This window comes from Teleopsis dalmanni, chromosome 1, assembly GCF_002237135.1.
Source record: "Teleopsis dalmanni isolate 2A chromosome 1, ASM223713v2, whole genome shotgun sequence".
NCBI classification, from domain to species: Eukaryota; Metazoa; Arthropoda; class Insecta; order Diptera; family Diopsidae; genus Teleopsis; species Teleopsis dalmanni.
The window spans coordinates 3,327,470-3,350,082 of NC_051846.1; the positions used below are offsets into that span (position 1 = coordinate 3,327,470).

At 26.8% G+C, this 22,613-nt stretch overlaps 1 protein-coding gene across 4 annotated transcripts in view; it reads right to left on the bottom strand.

The window, feature by feature from the left end:
• Nucleotides 1-19,628, bottom strand: part of LOC119687150 (bestrophin homolog 22) — a 34,943-nt gene extending 15,315 nt beyond the window's left edge. For 2 of the 4 annotated variants that reach the window (XM_038101373.1, XM_038101358.1), the window contains exons 1-6: nt 19,042-19,627; nt 6,705-6,815; nt 4,775-4,961; nt 4,320-4,688; nt 3,934-4,056; nt 552-659 (exon numbers count right to left, since the gene is read on the bottom strand). In XM_038101373.1, the coding sequence (XP_037957301.1) occupies nt 552-659; nt 3,934-4,056; nt 4,320-4,688; nt 4,775-4,961; nt 6,705-6,815; nt 19,042-19,112 (969 nt within the window). In that variant the 5' untranslated portion in view covers nt 19,113-19,627. Of the gene's footprint in view, nt 1-551; nt 660-3,933; nt 4,057-4,319; nt 4,689-4,774; nt 4,962-6,704; nt 6,816-19,041 lie in introns of all 4 variants that reach the window. The other 2 variants (XM_038101384.1, XM_038101366.1) reach the window with 2 other exon arrangements.
• Between the last annotated feature and the right edge of the window lie 2,985 nt (nt 19,629-22,613).

Sequence of the window (22,613 nt, forward strand, 5' to 3'; positions counted from 1 at the left end):
TTTTTCTCTCAATCTCAATTTTATAATTTGCATTGAAAATAACAACAATATTACTCATGTCGTGCCCGAGACACTCTACATAACATGGCTTTAACTAATCTTTAACTAGTTTTTATTGAATTTACGGTTTACATGATCCTAAATATGGGAATATTTTATAAAATCATATCGCGAATATTTTATATTTTATGATATTGCTCTATGAAATATACTAATGAGGGTTCGAGCGGGCTACAGAAATTTTCATACTTCTCATTTGTACATTTTAGGTTATTCCTAGTAAACATTATTAATAGTAATATTAGAACATTGTATTAGATTATAATTTAAACAATTTAATATAAATTTTTGACTTTTGAGTTAATTTTTTTCTACTTATTATATTCTTATTTGAATTAAAAATAAGTCCATTGCGTGATTACTGTTAATTTTAAAAATACTTTTATAATTACTCTAAATAATTTTTGCAGGGCCTTGACTTTCTCAACTAAATAAATGTACTAATTAAAATTTAAATTAAATTTATCAAAACAAATGCAGAATGAACTCACCTTAATATGTCTATCAATGAGCCAGTTGAGCTCAATATCATCATCATCTTCTCCAAATGGGTTAATTAACACTTCGGCAACTTTAAGCCAACCAACATAAAAAACGAACTGTAAATTAAAGTAAATTAAATTAAAATAATTTTAATTAAATGAAAAAGATTTTTTAATTTAATATTATTTGAACATATGTGATAAGATGAATCATTAAGTGAAAACTTTTAATTAAAGTTTTTTTTTGGGTGAGTTGTCAGACAGAAAGCAATTCTTGTACAAGTTATCATCTGCGTTATTGAGTATAATTCTTGTAATATATAATAAGGTATTTATGATATAATAAATAATGCCAATATTGAAGAAAAAATTTAGAAAGTGTTAAAATATTATATGTTATGCAGATCTATTTAAATATAAGTTTTATAATATAAAATGTAAGATGTATTTATATATAATATACATATATATATATTTAGAATATAATAAAAGTTGCTGACGGTGGAAAGCCCGTTTCAAATAAGTTGACAGATATATGTAACATATTATATTATTATCATTGACGTTTTCAAAAATATAAATTCAAGAAAAGTGTTCTAATCACAAAAGATTTCCAATTATTTCTATCACGCACTATAGTTTTTAGTTTACTAAAAGATTTGTCCGACTCTCTGTTGATTGTACTTTTTCACGTAGTATTTGGTCGAGCGCGATTTCTTCTTTCTTGTGGACTCCATTCTAGATCCACATGTGTGGGTTTTGCGTAGAGTGTAGCCCAACCACCCATACTTTTCTTTTACGATTTGTTTATCATTTGGCTTTTAATCTGTTGTGGCTCGTTGTTGATCTTTGTAGGATATGTATGATATCCCTTATTGATTATAACTTTTGTAATATTATAATAATATAATATATAATACATTATTTTTAAAAAATTTTTTTTTGAAAAAATTAACAGCAATATTCATGAAATCACATTGGGTCATTGCGCTCTGAATTTATGTGGGTTTTGGACACATAGCCGCTACTCCGGACTAACCTAACCTAACACCAAGATATAAAATATGCAGCATATGTCTTATACCATTTCTATTTCTATTTTAAGATCGCTGCCATACAATTTTTTTTTAATTCCAATTTTCTTGTTAACAGTTTTTTTAATCAGAATAGTATTTAAAGTATTTAATGTCTATATCAAGGGTCGAAACGTAGGATATAACATTTCAATTTTTAAAAAATATTTAGTGTTGTTAATAAACAACATTGTTAATTGTTATAAATTTTCTTCTGAATCAATAAATTGATGTGTCTGATATTCATGATATAAAATCTATTTTATAAATATAAAGCTACTATATATTTAGAGTGGTTACCATTCAAAACATTTTTTTCAAATAAACAGAATTTAATTTATAATTATCAGTAAAAGTTAATAAATAATTTTTCAATTCAAACTTGAAAAAAAAGATAAAAAATATTCGCAGAGAATTGTTTTGTGGATGGATTAGCAGTATTAACCAAATATATAGGGTTAAAAAATGGTTTATGTAAATAAAACCTCCACAATACCTTTAACATGTATATATAACATATGAAATAGAAGAAGGTGGTTAGAAAGCAATATACAAGAAAATGAGGTGCAAGAGTATGAGTACTAGATATTAGTATTAGAACCACACCTAGGTGTATATCTAACATTTGTATTACATAAAAACAAAATATTTTTAACATAACTATGACGCTTTTTTTTGATTAAATTTAAATTTAATTTTTAATTTAACCACTGGATTAATTATTTAATAATTTCAATAATTTCATTTCATACATATGTGATACGCGAATATGATTAAATGTGTTCAAGACATTTTTGCCATATAAAATATCTTTTTTGCAGTTACGATGTTATAACATTTATTTTCACTTTATGTTTATTAAATAAAGTAGCCTGTCAATGTGTAATTATGCAACCCACATCGTACTTATTGTCAGCAATATTGACAGATGTTGCCAATAATTTTGTAGTTTCATTTTTAAGTGATTGCACGTGTTGCTCAAAACCCAATAATGCCATGGCTTGCTGCTCTCACCACTGGCGACAACTTTATATGGCATTGCGAACTAAATAGTGGGTTTCGAATTAAATATTATTGCATTTTAAGTTGATTAAAAAAATTATCGAAATTTTATACTTCAATTGCTGTGGTTACTTTCCTCTATTGTTTGTTTGAAGACAACACTGAAAACAACTTCAGATACTTTTATCTGTTTGTGCAGTAAAATGAAATGATTTACTGAATTATACAATAGGCAATAATGTTAGTAGTTGTTCAGTGTTGCTTTTACATCTATAATTAAAACTGATTAAAATATATATTAGTTACGTGGTTAGTTATTTGAGTAAATTTGTTTGTTTGATTAAAAACCACAATATTTGAAAAATTGCTAATATTTCAGTAGTTGCGATACGAGTGCCCGGTTTCGTAGTATCATTAACAAAAGTGGTTTGCTAAACCGCAGAAAAAAAACAGCTTTTTAAAATTTATACGAAATACATTTAATTTTTTTTTAAACAAATTTAACACCAAATTATAATAATAAATATGCATATAAACGGAATTAATAAAAAATTAGTAAAATTTTTGTTTTGCTGATTTAAATTAATTATTGGAATCTATAGAGAAAATATGGTGATTTTGTTGTGAGGTAAGATCTTATTTGGTTAACAATTGTATTAAAGCTTATATACGTCAAAAACTGGATAAAAAGTACTTTTTATCTTTTTTTTGTAGAGAAAAGATACAAAATTTGTCATTGGTCATTTGGTCAGTCTGACGTATTTGCGTGATCAAAGACTGCAGGCTGTGTGGTTTGCAAAAATTTGAAATAGAAATGAGCACAGCTGTTTGTATTAAAATAATTATGACGTTTCAATTAAGTTCCAATTTACACTATTGTTTGAAAAAATAACAATATTTTTTGATTGTTTTATAAAAAATTAACACCTGTAATGAGATATTTTTCCATTTCTGCATTTATTTTCATGATTCATAACTTTTTTGCAATCTTTGATCATTAACCTGATATTAATTCAGACTTATGCCAACGTAATGAATTTAATTATATATATTTTTTTAAAATGATTCAATATATTAAAAACATTAATATTAGTCTATTATTCTAGATCAAAATTCAATTTCAATTCAATCACAAAAATAATAAGTGCGACAAATGCAATTATCACTAAGAAAATACGAAAAATTGCAGTCAATTAGTAACATGCAAGTGTTATTTAAGATGTTTGATAGTTTGATATGTCAAATTAACGTTTAAGTAACGACTAAATTTTATTTTTTTAATATTTTCAATTGTACTTGTAGTTATCTGAACTTACTTGCAGTGCTGTAAACAATGGAAAATACAAATCCGGATTTTCATGTCCGTTCAAAGCGCCAGGCAACATTTGTCGGCCTAATAATGCGGCTATAAAATATGTGTACAATACAAGCGTAACGACCTAAAAATAAATTTTAATTTTTTAAATAAAAATTTTTTAAAAAATATAAATTCGCGTTTTTTACAGATACAAGTTTTTTCAAGCAAAACATTATTTTTTATTTAAAAAAAAAATATACAATTAAAATCACAGTTCATTGCTCTGGCGCATGTGATAAAATTCATTGAAATACACAATAACAAAAGATACTATTGACATTGAGCCTAGTGCAAAATTTTCAATAGTAATATGCATTGTTTATCACGACACCCTAGACTACTCACCTGCGTATATACAAGTGGTACACAAACTGTGTCATAACCAATGAGTCCACCTAATCTGCGACGTATATCGGAGAGTTCCATTAAAATGGTTTGTACGATGTGATCTGAGACAATTAGACCATCTTTACGTGCACGATTTATAATATTAGTCGCCCATACCAGTGGCATCCAATATTTTGACATAGGACTCTTTTGGTTAAGTGCCTCAAATATTTTCATTTCGGACTCATGCATGAGACCGGCATCTACGAGATGTTGTGTTGTAGGGAAACGTCTCTTCACACGCAACGATATGCGCTGCAATGTAATGACATAGGCAAGCACCATGTAACGCATAATGTTACGACGCATCAACCGGCTGGTTTCATTCTGGATATTGAAAGGATATATATGCGTTATGACAAAATTATTAATTTTTTGTACTTTTTTGTAATTATCTTTAGAATGATACTTACATTGACACCACCATTTGAGTTTGGTATAGCTGCACTTATAAATAAAGCCAAGGTATCTGGCCAAGGCAGTAGTCTGTATTGTTCCCACCATCTTTTTACCACCAGACTTACATAGAAGCCCAGCACGAAAGACATTGGTACGCTCTCACCTTGCTGTCCAAAGTAAACACGTAACTTATTAAATATGCTAGAATGAAATAATAAAATTTTTTAAAAACATGAAAAATTATTACTCATAAAAATATTATAATTTACTCTTTAAGTATATAATTTTTTAAAAATATGTTTGTTCAAATAAATTCACAATTTGATTAACAAAAAATATTTTTAATTTAATGGGTGTTAGAAAGAGTGAGTCAAGGTATAATGGATTTAAAATATTTAAGCTAGATTTTTGTGTAGTGGGTTTTTTTCGGAAAATTAAGAGAGATTTATTCTATTAATAACTTAATACCACTAGGTAATTGGTTGCTTTAAGCTTGTCAATTAATATGTAAATTTCAAAAAATGGGGAGGCCTAAATATTATCCATATATTCGATTACGCTAGAAAAAATACAAATTTATACATTTGTCAAGAACTATGCTATAGCAATCATAACACCCATAGAAACCATCGAATACAGAATAACGAAAACAACATATGGTAACTCTGTGATGTACAGTTTGTAGGATGAAATGAAGTTTATGAGTAGACATTAGAAACAAGTAGCAAAAATTGTGCACATCTGACGTTCATAACTTAAATCCATATGTCCATATCTTATAAGTTCATATTACGAAGTATTCCAACAATTGAACACCGATGAATATTGTAGGCATGTCTTTAATGTAAATGTTTGATTTACATATATAAGAAAGCTTTCCAAAATAAGATTACAGCATGACTTTATTTTTCGGTTCGAATTTGATATCACTTTTAAAATTGGCGTTAGCATATTCTTTGTCTAGAGCAGTGGTTCAGAACTTTTTTTTGACCAAATACCAATATGATATTATTGTTTTTAGTAGGGACCACAAATTTTAAGAATGATAAACTGTATGAATATTTTAATATGCCATATGTATCTCTGGTATGATGTATAATGAATTGTATAAGTGTATGGATAAATTATATAGGTCACAAAATATATAGAATATTTATATATTTATAGGGATAGAATTACTTGGAAATATTTTGTGTTTATTATTTGATAAGTGAAGTCTCTGTGGATAAACTATAAGTTATGTTTTAATACCCGTTAAATTTGATTAACGGATCATTTTTAGCCACCTGCGGTCCGTGGACGACCTGTTGGGAACCACCGATTTAAAACATAATATGAATTATGATGATAATGCCTTTTCTACAATGCATTAATAAAAGTAATAAAGTTTGTAATTGCAACAAGGAGGTTTACTAACAGATGTTAGAGGAAATGAAGTGATTGAGCTAATGATGTCACAGATTCCAGGTTTACTTGTGCGTCAATATAGTACGTTCCATGTCTGTAAATTGTTTACTAATTACTAGAATTTTATAAATGACACTTCCATTATTATACTATCGAATGGTAGTAAAAAAATAAAGCTAATATATAAAAAAAAACCTGCTTCTTTTCAACTGAATATAATATTTCAGATATACGACAAAAAATAATATAAATATTAATAGCTTATAATATGAGTGGTTTTTTAAAACGAAATAAGGTCGTAGAGTTCTTTAACTTCAGTCGAATATATTATTAATTTTGATATTTCTTAAATTTAAATAATTAATAAAAATGTGTCTATGTCTAATCTTTTAAATAACTGTTGTAGTCAGAGGTTTTTGTACGGGAACAAGGTAAGATTAAAAAATCGTCCTTCAATACATTTGTTTTCATATATATAAATAATTTCATATTTTTCATATCTATTAATAATGCGGGTTTGGATGTTAAGATACTTACGCTTGTTGGTGTTCATTTAAAGCAAATCTATAAATTAGATTTATTGTGTAGTATAAGCATAAATAAGCGACTAATTCTCGCCAAACCAATTTATAAACACTGCCGCGCCATCTACAAACAAGAAAAGAGAGATAGAAAAAAAAATAATTACAAAAAAATTAATAATTTAATTTATTAAAATTAATTAATTAAAGAAACGAGTTTTCTTGCAGAATTTTTAACTCGTATTTTGCATAATTTATGTCAAGTCATAAGTAATAATTACGACAACATTTATAAAAATGTTGAATAGAATAGAAATAATAATAATAAAAAATAAAACTAGAAAAATAAAAAGAAAATAAATAGTTTTGAATTTAATAACACAATTTTAATGAAATAAAAGTTTTTTTTAATTATATATATACGACTTGAACAGAAAAAAAATATCTTAGTAAGAAAAATAAATGAAAAATATCTGGTAAACAACACGACTTCCTGGCAAATTCTAAGATAAAAGTGCAAAAATGTCAAACGTGTTTGTCACATTACAAAAAATAAGAAAGATAAATGATATATTTTGTATATAAAAAATAAAATTGTTTTGTATTTCTTGATATATTTGTAGTCAAATAAAATTAAACACACAAATAACATCTTTAAAATTGCTTAATTACTGTCATAAATAAGTAAATATTTTAAACGCTTTTGTTTGCAATTGCCGTAAAAGTTATTTGTTTTTTCCACTTGAAATAAATCAGACAGTTTCGTTTGAGTGCAAAGAAAAGTTCAGTTTCACATATAAAACTTCCTCTGAAGATTGACGTACTTTTACGTATTTCTCGAGAACGTACTTCCCAGCATTCACCCCAACGATTTTAATCTTTTCCTCTTCACAAATATTCATTCAAATTCATTGAAGTGTACAATTTATTTTGTTTTTTAAATATTTGTATTGACTTGTAAACAATTTATTTATATAACTTATTATTATATATTTTAAAAATTAATTAATTTAGTTCCGAAAACTGCATATCCGCATTGAAGACAAGGATGAATAGCAACCGCATATTTATTGACATGCTATGGTGCAGATATACACCACAGCTACTTCCTGTCAGTATTTCAGCTAGGTTCTACGTAGCCTTATATTAATCGTTATATGCGATATATATTAACCTATCTTTAATTATGAAAGTATATATGACCTATTATGAAACTGCACTGGTTTACAATGAGGCAGATTACAATTATTAGAAAGTCCTTTTTCGAGGCGCCAGAAAAATTGTGGAAGCTGACAGTATTATGTACTGTTAAGCTGGAAGTATTAATAAGATTCACGAAGAAAATAAATTGCTGCATTTTACTTTTAAATCAGAAATTCTTAGATTAAAGCTATCCTAAATATGTAGAATACTAAACCACTAGGATAGGGTTAGTAATAACAAAAATGCTATGAAAACGCATCGCAATTATAGGTCGTCTACTTAAAATTGCTTAAAATTGTCTGGAGATTAATCAAACAATCCAACCGATCAATACAATAATAACATCAATGGATTTAGTTCAGACAATAATTCAGATAATATTACAGCAATGACTTTACATATTTACTATTAATAGTCAAATTTTCTTCTTTTCAATAAAGAAAGAAATTACTTAATATTTAAAATAATACTAGCAAAATTTTAATTAAGAAATATTTGCTTATTTGAGAGTAGTTTAAATTTTTAGTTAATCACTGCTACCGTTCTTTATTTCTTTATTTCTAATACTATATTAACTAAAAGTGGCAATCGTATACTACGGTCTATGAGAACTGTTATGGCTGAAGAGATCAATTCAATTTAACCTGGACAAATTAAGGGTATTCATAAACCTTACAGTTTTCTTAGGTGATAATTCTAGACCTTATTCAGTTCTTTTAAAGCTGAATGAAAAGGACTTTATTTGAAAGTTTTTGTGATTGTTAGAAAGGATGATTGTGCATTATGACCCATGAGAGCTGTTGTGACTGGTTACAACTGACTTCAGCTATTACGAACAATTTAAGGTCATTTGGCAAAAACTACCATATCTCTTATCTCAAGGTAGTGGACCTTACATTAAGACCGGAAATTCTCATTTAAAATTCGCGCGCTGTATATTTTTCGATATTTTAAGTTTATGTAGTTTGGCAGCACTGTCCTTAATTACTATGCCAAAAATGAGCGCGATCTGTCAGACAGTTCGTTTACGGCAGCTGTTGAAACCAGTTCACCTCAGTAGGGCGTTGCGAAAAAAACAATGGAAAAAAATATTGAACAAAGAGTTTGCATCAAATTTTGTGTTTCGAACGAAATTTCGTGTGCAGAATCGTTGCGAATGCTACAAAAGGCTTATGGGGAATCAGTTTTATCGAAAACTCAAGTTTATGAGTGGTACAAAGCCTTCCAGGACGGTCGTACGACCGTCGAAGACATTTCGCAACGCACTACTGAGGTGAACTGGTTTCAACAGCTGCCGTAAACGAACTGTCTGACAGATCGAGCTCATTTTTGGCATAGTAATTAAGGACAGTGCTGCCAAACTACATAAACTTAAAATATCGAAAAATATACAGCGCGCGAATTTTAAATGAGAATTTCCGAAAACTTTTCAGTCTTAATGTATATTAAAGTTAAATAAATGGACTGGGTTCATTTTTCAGCAATAGTAGTGTACGAGCGGATATAAAGAGGAAATGTTTCACTCTATATACATAAACAACAGCGCTCTTTAGTACCATCTTTGAAAGGTGGTAATTAAATGAAGCATCTAAAGCAAGAAATCTTATTAATTTGAGTAAAGATTTGCTTACTTTCAGAGTCTTGTCAACATTTTTGTTTTTGATTCGAATGAGCTGTTTGTATCGTCTTATGCTTTTGGAAATGACTCAAGTCTTCTCATTCAAATATCTGATACAGTTTAATAAGTGGACATTCTGCAGAAAGATTTTGGTGCTATGGAAGAACTTACTACACCCTCCTTTGCAAGGTTGTCATATGTTTTGTTATCGTCCAAACCCATATGGTCAGGTACAAAGTCAAGTGTTATTTTATTTGTATTAGGCAATAGAGATATGAGATTTTTGCAGTTCCTGATCAAATTAGTAATAATGGTATGGAGTTGCAGAGATATTATAGCTGTCTGGCTATTAAAGTTTGTGAAAATGCTGGTGCTTTTGTGTTTGAAAGTGTGTAGATTAAACGGTTCATATATATTAATCAGTGTCATAAACAGTGTTATTATATAAACTCATGGAGTTGAATACTCTATGACATATACCAGTGCGTAGAAAAAATTAATAACTAATATTTGCTTACATAAAATCGTTTTTTTATTTGTTTATACAAGCTTTTGCTAATTAATTTAATCAAACAGATAAAAATAAAAATAAAAATAAAAATAGCAAGAAATCTATAAAACAATTAATTCTATTTTATATTACATTTTTAATAATATAATAACACTTGATTATAATCGTTGTTTTTTATAATTAGTAAATCAATCATACATATGTTATGTATGTATGTATTTAGTATTTATTAGTATATAAACGATCAAGAAAGCTTATGACACGTGTATCTTTGATTTTTATAAGAAGTTGAATAGATTGTTTTTTGTTTCAATCAAGAGTTGAATGTAAATATGTATCTTTAGTAACTCTGAAGAGTCTGAAGTTCAGGTACAAGCCATACACATGAATCTGAATGAGATTCTGCGTATTAAGATGAAAAACATAAACGAGTTATGAAGAATGTAGCAAAGCTGGGAATTTAAAAAAATTGAAATTAAAGTGGAATTCCAACAGATTTCATTAATATAATCGACGAAGATAATAGTGCATACGTGTATGTATATTATTTATTTTTAAATGAATTTTTATTTAATTTGAAAAACAAAATTTATAAAAGTCATTTATTTGATCATAAATAAATTTTATCAAATTAAGTCACAAGTTGTGAATATTTACATATTTTATTTGTGTTCTGCAGTTATAATTAATAAACGTATATTTTACTTTAACATTTACAAATACAACTTATATCTCAAAATATTAAAATATATATTTTTTTTGGTTTTGTAAAAAATGTCAACAAAACTTGTTAGTAAACAAACAGAGGCAATCGAAGCATTTATCAAGCAATTTTTTTACAGTTTATTAAGATCATTCGATAAATTTGCAATTAAAAGCAATGACGTTACAAAAAATAAAAATAAAAAAATTAAATAAAACTCAATAAAGTATTTCATACTATATATATAAAAAAAAAGCGTTAGATTTCAATAAATCAATTCAGTTGAAAATTTTGTATCTCAAACGTAAATTTGCAGTTACGCACAATTTACGCACAGCAAAAACGAAATAACGAAACAAAAATAAAAATAGCAAAAATAAATTTTTATTTTAAAGGTAAATAGTTTTTTTTGTATATATGTTATAGTCGTTGTTTCACTTTCAAGATCAAGGTTTGGCGACATTCATTTTATGAGATAAATAGATACGAAAAAATCATAGATATGTTGTGAGTTACACTTGTATCTATGGGCTTTACGAGCGAAATATTCACTTTGAATGCAACGTTAACAGCTCATGTCAACGTTGTTAACGGCTTTCTGAAGGATTATTTGGTTTTAAGTCTCGAATTATAAAACTTTTGTTTAATTTTTAATTTTTTTTTTAAATAATTTATCATAAGATACTATTTTGTAGTTAACTTAATAACAAAATTAAATTTTTAATATTTTTTAAATATATTTTAAATATTTAAATTTTTTAATAGTTTTTCCCGAAAACTGTTACCGATAGTTATAGTCACGGTTGCCACTTGAAAATTTTTTTCTGTACCAAAATTGAATTAAAAAGGAACCATTTCTGTAAAAAAAAGGTCCAAAATTTTTTTGGACCTTTTTGTTTTCTCGTTCTGTGTTTTTCATAGTGTTATAAATGAACAAAATATAAGATAGTGCAAAGTTGCATTTATATAAAAAATTAATTGTAAATATCCACAATAAAGTTGGGTCGTCAAAAATGTACCAGTTTTTGAACATGAGTACCAAACGAAAAAAAAAAAAAAGTACCAATTTTGGTACTAAAGTACCATAAGTGGCAACCGTGGTTATAGTCTGTGGAAGTTTATAATGACAATGTCATATTAATGTCATGTCATTTTTTTGACATCAAAGATAAGAAGTGATAAGATCCAGCTTGTTAAAAAATTTTGAAGAGGAAAAATTGAGCCGGGACTACTCCATCTAGATTTGTGGCAGAAGTGAGTAGCGACCGTCAATTTTCATGTGCCTAAATTAATTGAGAATCATTAAAAAATAAGGATTTATGGATGTAATATTTGCATTGCATTATTAAACCAGCATTTGCGAAGGTTTAGATATATTGCTTTTTATTATTATTACTGAAGAAAACTGCTTTCGATAATATTATCACGATGAGTTTGTGGTGATAATGGTATAGTACAGTATCTTATATTATATCAAGATATATAGTATCAGTTTTAACAGTATATAGTAATATCAGTGTATATAGTATCAGTGTTTCAAAAGTTATGGCTTTGACATCAAATCACTTTTTGACCTAGAAAGTCAAAAAATTTTTAGAACAAAGAATTTGAGGCAAACTCAACTTAGAATCAAACACAAGAAGGACTTGCGGTATCATTGTCTGTAACACAAAAAATACAATGCCTGATATCTAAATGTCCGAAATCATTGAGACTCATCCATTTGAAACTAGAAGAAAATTCCGGTTTATAAATAATATGTATATGAGTAAGTTATGGTACCGTTTAAAAATAGTCTCGATAGGGATGAGCAGTGTAGCTGAAATTTTGTACTAATATGCTCGAGCTACGGTCTAATATGCTCAATTCAATTTCTGTAAAGCCCTTTCTGGATACAATGGATAAATCGAAAATTGATTAGATATATTCTTGTCCTGAAAAAATATCGATTTTTTTGATAAGTTGATACAAAATGTCAAGCTGTCATATCTTGCGATGTATAATACTTTGATTGATAATTATTTGCAGTAATGTTTTCGAATAAAGGTATAAATTTTAGATTTTAGTATTTATATTTTTTAATATTTTATTTAGATATTTTTTCATTTTTTTGAGTATATAAATATTAAAAACTTTCTATTTTAATATTAAATAACCACAGCTCTACTTTATACAATTTTTCTGATATTTGTTGTTTTATTTACTCTCATGAGAACATAGTAAATTTGATATTTTTAAGATATACATAGTTGGTTTTATTATTGGTTAAGCAGTTCAATATGATCAGTAAGTCATTAAGAGCAGTTATTCTTATAAACAAAGAGGGTTGCAGGGACTTTACTTGAGACTACTAAATACTAAAAATATATTAATGTGTGTCTTAAATTTTAAAAGAATGCATTTGCAAATATACCAAATATGTTATATCTAAAAAAATTATAAGATGAAATAAAACCCTATTAAAAAACTGAAATTGATTTGAACAAATAGCTATATATTACTATATTATATGCTATATTAAATAGCTACTATATTACTGTTGGAACATAACTTTTAATATGTGATGTTTATTAAAAAAACATTTCGGCTTTTTAATTTATTCAAAAACTTGCGTTTAGTTGACCCATTAAGACAAAAAAGGTGTATAAATTCCTTTCACTAAAAACCGTCATCATCACAACCGTAAATTTCGAATAAAATATTACTGGCGTGCGACAAAACCTAATTTAGCCAAAATTCATAAACGAAAGTGACGATTTGTTCAATTAACGTTTTCAGGTAGCCAAAATTAATAAATTTATTTATATTAAATGGGGCTCAAAAATTTAATTTATGGTTTTGTGTTTGAACATATTTGTACATCAATTTATGGTATTGACATACCATACACCTATGCCATACGCAAACGTTCATGAATTTCGCAGAAACATACAGGTTGACATTAGTCAGTAATTTACGTAGGCATTTACAGATCAACACCGACTTTATGCACCACTGTCAACATAAAGACTTGTTTATATTTACGATTACAAGTGGTGTCAACTAACTTAAAATATTAAGTTATGATTCTTAGAACAAATGTCAATAAAAACTATATAGGTAAATCGTTTTGAAATACTAAATTAATTGTAGGCATTTTATTGGTTTCATATGCTTCAGTATTCAGAAATCTGTAATAAAAGTAATTAAAGACGGTGTGAAAAAAAATTATATAGATCTAGGTGTTACATACATTGTTTTCTTACAATGAAATGGATTCCCAGTTTTAAATAATTGTATCCCATTCAGCTAACTTTTCTGATTTGATGCTAGTTTTTGATATTCAGGTTTCCAATATATTGTTTGCATTCGTGAAATTAATATCTAGCTTTAAATAATCTTATTTAACTAATTTTATTTATAATGATCATGTAATTTTATGATAATGATCAAATAAACAAAATATTTTGAAATGGTCTCAAATATATTTTTTCTCTTCAATGAAATTAATATCTAGCTTTAACTAATCTTATTTAAATGATTTTATTAATAATGATTATATGTTTATAATTAAATAAAGAAAATAGTTTGAAATATATCAAATTGGTGTTGGATTGGTTAAATTAAGTATTATTAAAACTATTTAGACTAATCTGACTAACTAATCTGACTGAATAATCTTAAAATAAATAATTTTTTCAATAAATACAAAATCACTTTTATATACACTATATTATTATATATAGTGTTATGTATTCCAGATATGTTTTCGAAAAATGACTTTATAATCAACGGGCACAGAAGACATAAAACTACAACTATTTTAATCAATAGCACGTGAAATGATGGAGACTTAATGGGTGGCAAGGACAAAACTAATAATTATTTAGTGGACTCCACTTTTCGTAGTGGAGTGAAATGTGAACAAAAAAAGGGTTTTTATTTTTTTTCGGAGCTGCTAGGTGAACTTGAAAAAAAAATACGTAGAGTACGGAATTTAAAATAAAGAGAAAAAAAATATTTAAAAAAATAATAAAATGAAAAATAAGTGTTTACACTTAAGATGACTTCGGAGTCTTTTGAATGCTATACGTATGGCACTTTCCAGCTCCTATTTTCTCTTCTTTATTCAATTGTGTCTCTTCTAATCTAGTATACTAAGCACAATACATATTCAGGTTGCTGTCATATTAGACTTATAATAAGTATGCCAGTTTATGATATATTTAAGATATTTGTTCTGTTAGTTTGCTCACTAATTTTATATAGACTTTCTTCTTCAACAAATTCTGACATTAACTTTAAAGTAATCATAGTTACAAATTTTTGATTTCAAAATATTATATAATATTATATTAAAAATTGTTATATATGTATTTATATATTATATATTATTAGAAAACTATTAACGTAAATATTAAGAAACTAAGTTAACTCATAAAAATGCTTCTCAAGCCATTAATAGGGCTCCATTATTTTCACTAAGCAAAAAGTTCGCAAATTTTTCGTTGATGGATGATTGACAACTCCAGCACTCCATTTACACATTTGCCAATTTTTATGGAGTGTAGGGTATATGTATATATAATTCAAAATAAATAAGCTGCAAATAAATCTGAGAATTAGAGCATGAGTAGTTTTATTTTCATTGTTTGAAGTACTACAGGAAATAGGTATTATGCCAAACAAAGATATTTTGATACGCATAGTACCATGGTTCTTCATATTAGCTTGGTTCTTCAAGGAAATTCAAATTGATTTTGTTAGCTGATATTTTTCAAGCTTGGCATTTTATAAAAAAATATGTTCTTTGTATTGAAGAAATAAAATCCTTAAGAACAAGTTTACAATAACAATAAATAAAAAATATTTTTATTTGGAAATAATATTTTTAAAAACGCATTTTCTCATGTTTATTTATTTAATATTATTAAGATTTTTTTTGAAATTTTTTTTCTTTTATATTACTTCTATTATATTCATAATTACTTAGAAAATTTTGAGCAAGATTATATTTTGCATTTAGACACGTTTTATTTAAAACTGGTATTAAAATTTTAGATATCAATTCGTTAAAAAAATATTAAATAATTTATGAGATTTTAAAAAATAATTTAATATTAATTTATTTATTTATTAGGCAACGCTTCAGATTTTAGTCACGCAATTATGTGGAATTTTTTATGTATATTTAAAAATTAATTTTAATTAATCAGAAAATTAACTAATCAAAATTACAACAGAGAAATTGTTGAAAATATCATCAATCAACGGTTGTTAAAAAAAAATTAAAATTGTATAATATGAAAAATATAAAATAATTACTATATTACAATCTGTGAAAAATTATACCGATTATATGTATTTAAAAAATTACATTATATAAAAATAGATTAATAATTTTTGCGAGTTTTAGTATTCGAAACACGAGAGAAAATTTTAATTTTAATGGTGAAAGTTATTGACAAAATAATTGCACAGAAATGGTGCTCCTTTTTTCGTAAAATATCTGCTTTAAAATCTTTTAGAGTTATGTTGTAGAACCTATATTCCATTGAGCTTGAAGCAGCGTTGGACTCAGGAAACTATCAAAAGAGTAAAATAACTACATCATAGCTATATATTCAAATTCTGCATCACTAAAGAGTAAAATATGTCAAATAGCAGATTGTTTGTGAACTTTCTCTGTGCTTGACGATGAGCATTGCTATATGCTACTACATAGTTTTGCTTGCTTACGCATATTGATAATAACTTTTTGTTGCATATTAATATTTTAATGCATTAATGAATGTATTAAACTTAAGTTCATCATATTTTATATATAATGATTTTCTATTTACTTGACGTATGAGTATTGCTTTATAATTTAATTTATTATAAAAATAGGAAATCCCAAATAGTCTACTAAAATTAAGATTTGTTAAATCACTTGTTCAGAGTCATTAAAGTTGTATTTATAAAAATATCAAATTTGAAATATTTATGAATAATTCAATAATACTGCAATAATTTACTAATATTTTAGAATTTATTTTACACTAAGTCTATAATAAATTAGTTTTCATATTTGCTTTTAATTTGTTGTCAAGTAAATACAGACATTGAGTTCTTTTTAACAATTTAAATAGATAAATATAAGAAATTGCAAAAGCAATTAACTAAAAAGCATTTAAAACTAAAAATATACATCTGAATTATTATCTATAGAGTTTCATTGAAAAAGCAAAATATATAAATTTGGTATCATAAGTTTGATAATATATAAGGATATATATGTATCTATATATTTAAGTAGTTGCTTAAGATACTTATATGCATTCAAATCCAATTATCAAAATTGGACAATAACTCTCTTTATATACTTGAGATCACTAAGTAGTCTCTTTGTGAATTGAACAAATATATAATTAATATCATCAACAGCTTCCCCAGTTAGAATTAGCTATCACCTCATTCGTAATATTTTGTTATTTTCAACCATTTATACCATTTTTAAACATTTTCAACAATTAATAAATGCGGTTGTCTAGAAATATCCAAGGCTAATGCTGGAAATAGCGTCAAGTGTGTTAAGGATAGACCTAAAAGCTTAAACCTGGTATTCGACAAGCTTGGACAAAGACACAATAGCTGTTCTGGTATCTTTTTCTCGAGCGCTGGTAGACATTATAGGAGATACTAAAGAGTAGGTCGAGCTTGGCCACATGCCAACCTGTTGAAACAGATTTTAACCTTCTGATTTGCTTCTATGTACCAAGTCAGACGTACTACATTTGAATTGATCTGACTGCTAAAGAAGAATGAACCTATTTCCTATTTGCCTGCCACAAAAAATGGTCATAAATCAGCATCCAGCTTCGTTTGGCAGGGGCAGGGATTGGAATAGAATTTTCCACAGAAGAGGTGCTCAGTCTATTTAGTTGATTCCGAAGTATATTGGAACCCAAATCAGAGTTACTTTGGACCTGTTGCATAGTACGTTGCCTACATTCTTCCACTATTCTAGACAAAATGTGGAATAATGATATAGCTTTAATAGCTATAAATGAAGGTTGCTTCCATAACAATATAAGAAACGTGTAAAGATTTTCGTATCGGATCTATAAGAATATTCATTTTTCATAAACATTTTTGTTTTTACATTTCTTTCAAATAAAATATATTAAAACTTAATGACGATAGAACATCTGAGAGGAAGATCTCTGACTTTTACATTCTATAAACTTTTAAGAGCATCTTTACTTGAAATTATATTGCATCACTGGCATCCAAATTAAATTAAATATATGCTTGATTTTCTTTTTATTATCTGAAAGGTGAAAGATTTAGAATGATATTTACTCAAAGAGAAAAAAGAAAAAAAAAACAGGTGCCCGAAATGAATTTTTCTCCGGTCGTTATAAAGCTTCAAACAGCCGCTGCTTTCTATACTCAATAATAGTAATAAATATATATTCTGCAAATATCTTTTCTATTAAGTTTATTAGTCATGATAGCGAAGTTCAGCACGTTTTATGTAATTTTATTTTATTGAAGTGCGGTTACATTTGACTGCACTCAACTTAATTAGACGTTTTTAAAATGTACTTTGGTTTTCGTAAAAAATTAAATAAAAAATAAAGGAAGCAATTAACGAGCTAATTATTTGGTTTCAATTATTGTAAAAATAAAATAGATAAATAAAACTACAAAAAATTATAATATAACGATTCATTCTCTATTGAATTTATAATGATCTTTAACTTTATATTGCGAGGCGATCGAGTCTTAATTTGCATTGGTGACTCGTATTCTCTTCATTTTACAAAACAATAGTTGATCCATATTGGTCAAACAATGACAGTTAGGAACGATGAATACTTGCGATAAAAAATACTAGCAGCCGCCAATCTTCCGTTTGAGCGGGGATTAATATATGCAACTGCACGCTGTGGAATTACGCTGCACATTATGATCTAATATATCCCCCAACCGTTCAAGCGACAGAGTAGCGGCAGCGAAGCATTTTTTGTCATTAGTAAATACTGAGAGTTAGTAATTTTGTAATTGATGTTGTAGTATCAAAAGGTAGGTATACCATATGTGCAAAATCTTTTCAGTGATCTCAAATTAAATCTGAAGGAGCAGTAAAAAGTCAAATGAAGTTAATATTGGTTCTGTTGTTCTGTTGAAAAGATATGCGGTCAGTTCAAAGATGTCTAACTGAAGCTGTGCTTCTACCACATATTGACTATTATTCCATAATTATAAGACTGTATTATATATAATTAAACACGATAGAATTTTTACCTATTTTTTATACATATATTTAAAAAAATTGGAAATACATTACTCACTTCCATAGAATTTTCCAAAATACACCAAAACTGCTGCCATTTGGCACCTCGCCTGCGTATGATACCGTCATTTTGCAGTTGGTTTTTCTAGTTCTGCTCTGTGGAAGTTGTTGCCGCTGCTCAGTACTGCAGTCGGTCTATTGGCTAAGCTAATGCTCGAGTTAGACAGTAAGCCGCTATTTCACAAAGTCAATGCAGACCAACTGTGTAAATTGCGACGACATTCTCGAAAAATTCGATCAGCGACTGAGTGATTGTACAGAGAGACGGTTGCATTGCCAATACATATTGATGATAAAACGTATAAGCGTATATGTGACTTTATCGTCAATATTAATTTATATTGCTATATTGAAATGTTATTGCTGCTTTAATGACTGCAACTGTTGATGATCAAAATGAGCACAAATTTATAAAAATTCCGGCACGTTCTAAACTGGGGCTTTAGACTTTAAGTTTTTTGTTATTTATGTTAATTTTAATTTATTGTTTCAGTTTTATTTATGAAAAATAAATTTTTTGTTTACTGCACTTATTATTTACATATTTAAGCAGGAATGTATGTTGATAGTTTGATGTTTTTGAATTGTATTTTTATACTTTGCTAAAAGGACGAAAGACTTTAATTAGAGTAATTTTAATTTTGATGTCTTAAGTCATATAAATATGTTCATTATTTGATTATATTTTATTATAATACTTTTTAATTTTTTCATATGTATTGTAATAATATTTTAAATCTCAAAAAGCACATTTAATTGAAGTAAATTTTAAAAAAAATTTGCAATATTAATACCACATATTGCAAAATGACCTTTTATGTATTAATTTTTTAATTATTTCGAATTTTGCTTTATATTATTATTTTGTTTTTAATTACTTTTATTTTTTGTAATTTCATTTATTTTCTGCTTTTCAAATTTTTTTGGTAATTATTTTGCAAATGTAACACTTATTTTTAATTTTTTTCATTTAAATCTGTATAATTAAGCAATTATGGAAATGATTTTTATGGTGATTTATTTTGCACTTAACTTTAATAATATCACAAAAGATTATGGCTTTATACATATATACTTTTATATATAAACAATTTTTTACACATTTAAATAATTATTACAAGTAACTTATGTCATTATTATTGCCATTTTGATTTTGAGATTATTAATTTTATTATATTTATTTTGTTAAATATTTTTGTTTGAATATTTCAGTTCAATCTGCAATAAAAAAATAAAAAATTATTATTATTTTGTATGAAATTCAAATTTATTTAATAATTATAATTAACAGAAATGATCAAAATAATTACGAATCATTTAAGTAATAACAAAAAAGAGTTCAAATTTTTTTTTTAAAGTAAATTATATATATTTTAAATACATATTTAATATTGATTCGTTACAAAATTGCATTGTAATTTTCTTGAGCAAATTCTGTAAAAAAAGTTACTTATACGCTACGTATAACCATGGCGCTTCTGTTATCTTAAACATTCAAATCAGCACTAATTATAATTATTTGATAAAACATTGAGAACAATAGACTGAGTATTGCAAATAAATCGTTAAAAACATTCAAATTCAATATTTTTACATTCATAACTTGCATGACTAAAGATGTTATCGCAGTTTCGTATTGTTTTTGTTATGAAATTTGTGAAAATAATAACTGTATAATTAAATAAAATAAATATATTAGTTACAAGCATACTGAAATAGCATTCCATGTTTACTAATCAGATTCAACTTTAATCAGAATTCAAACTAAAAATATTCTAAACTTTCCATTAATGTTAGCTAAAATTAATTTTATATAAAACCATTTTTTGGAAGGTGTGTAAAATAAGAGTTTAATTACTTATAATTCCTAATATTATCCGCTGAATAATTTTAAAATAATGCTAAAATATTAAAATAAGTCCTAAAATAAGTACTTGAACAATAGACAAACTTCAGAGCAAATCATTTCCGCATAGAATATAGGAACAAGGTACACAAGTTATAGGAATACCTACATAGTAACATATTAGTAATGCACTGCAGCACTAATTTTATAGCCTCTAAAATCGCGCATATTCTTTATCAAGTCGAAACGTTTTACACAAAGCCAGAATTTTCCCAAAACTGATAAGTGGGGAAAAGGCTCAGTATGGGTCCTTTAATACAGAATTTTTCACAATTGTGATAGATGCAAACATCTATCTAACAATTTATTGTGGAGTCTATCTGGACTGTTTATTACAATTTTGATAAATATATTTATATATATATATATAATATATATATAAATATATACTACATATATTATTTATAATATATATAAAAAAGTTTGAAATTCTCCACCCAGACATACATGAAAAAAATAAGACTTTTCTCGGAATTTAATGAACAGTAAACAGTAAAAACTAATAATTAAATCGATGACTTTATAAACCATAAAGAGCGTACTAAATTGGTGCATTACTTTTCTTACTATTGCAGCTTATAGCTGTAGACAGTGGTGCAGAAGCAGATATAGTACTTTGACTGACTAAAGCCACGTTAGCGTCACTTTAAAATTTTTGAGAATCTAACTTTTTGTCAATAAAAACATTGAACCAGATATTTAAATCTAATGCTAGGCATATTTAAATATTAAATTTAATTAATCTGACACAATCTACAAGTATTTGTTAGAAGAAATCTTCCGTTTTCTGAAAACTTGATACCCAAGCACAATGAATAATCTTGATTAGTTCGTGCGATGTAATATAAAGTCTACACCACATATCAATTGTAAACCGGGATATTTTCTGAGGACGTCATCTTAAAGTGATAGTCTTGAAGTGATATTAAGCGATTCAGCCGTACACAATTAAAATGTTTTAGCATACACTCCTGAAGAAAGTAAATCTACTTACTTATGGAGTAGATCAGGAAATAATTTAAACATTGTAAGTATATATGTCCATACTCCTTTAGACAAGAGGTTATACATAATACTGATCAGTTATTCGTGTAACAAATCGTTATTTTGGAATTATCTTTGAAGTCAATATGCTTGTGAAGTGAATGTAATTACCTTCATCATTCTATAACATAAACCGATAGAAAAAATAAATCTCATCAAATCAAAAAATCCGTGAAAAATAGTTGCTTGTGACTTTTGATACATTTTAAGTGAATATGGCATGCATTTTGATTGATGCTTAATCTGTTAAAAGGGATTAATAAGACTATCTTATTTTTTTGACATAGAGTCGCTTAAAAAATTTTTTCCGTGACTGCATTAAGAAACAATTGCCGCGTTAACTTACAAAGACATCAAAGTAAAGCAGCTGATATTTCTGTAACTACAATAGATACCGGTCGATACAGTGATCGGTTTTATATGACTTTTTAAAGCTAGTTTTGCTTCAAGTAATACTTCAGGGTACTTTAAATACAACCATTATTTAACAGATATCGTGATAGTCAGTTAATGTTGATCTAGCAAGAGCTAACTAAGTGTGGTTTTACCTGTCTTCTCATGTTTTAGTCTGTTCGTCAGTTTTTCAGTCTCACTCTCTGTTTATCAATGTCATGCTTTCT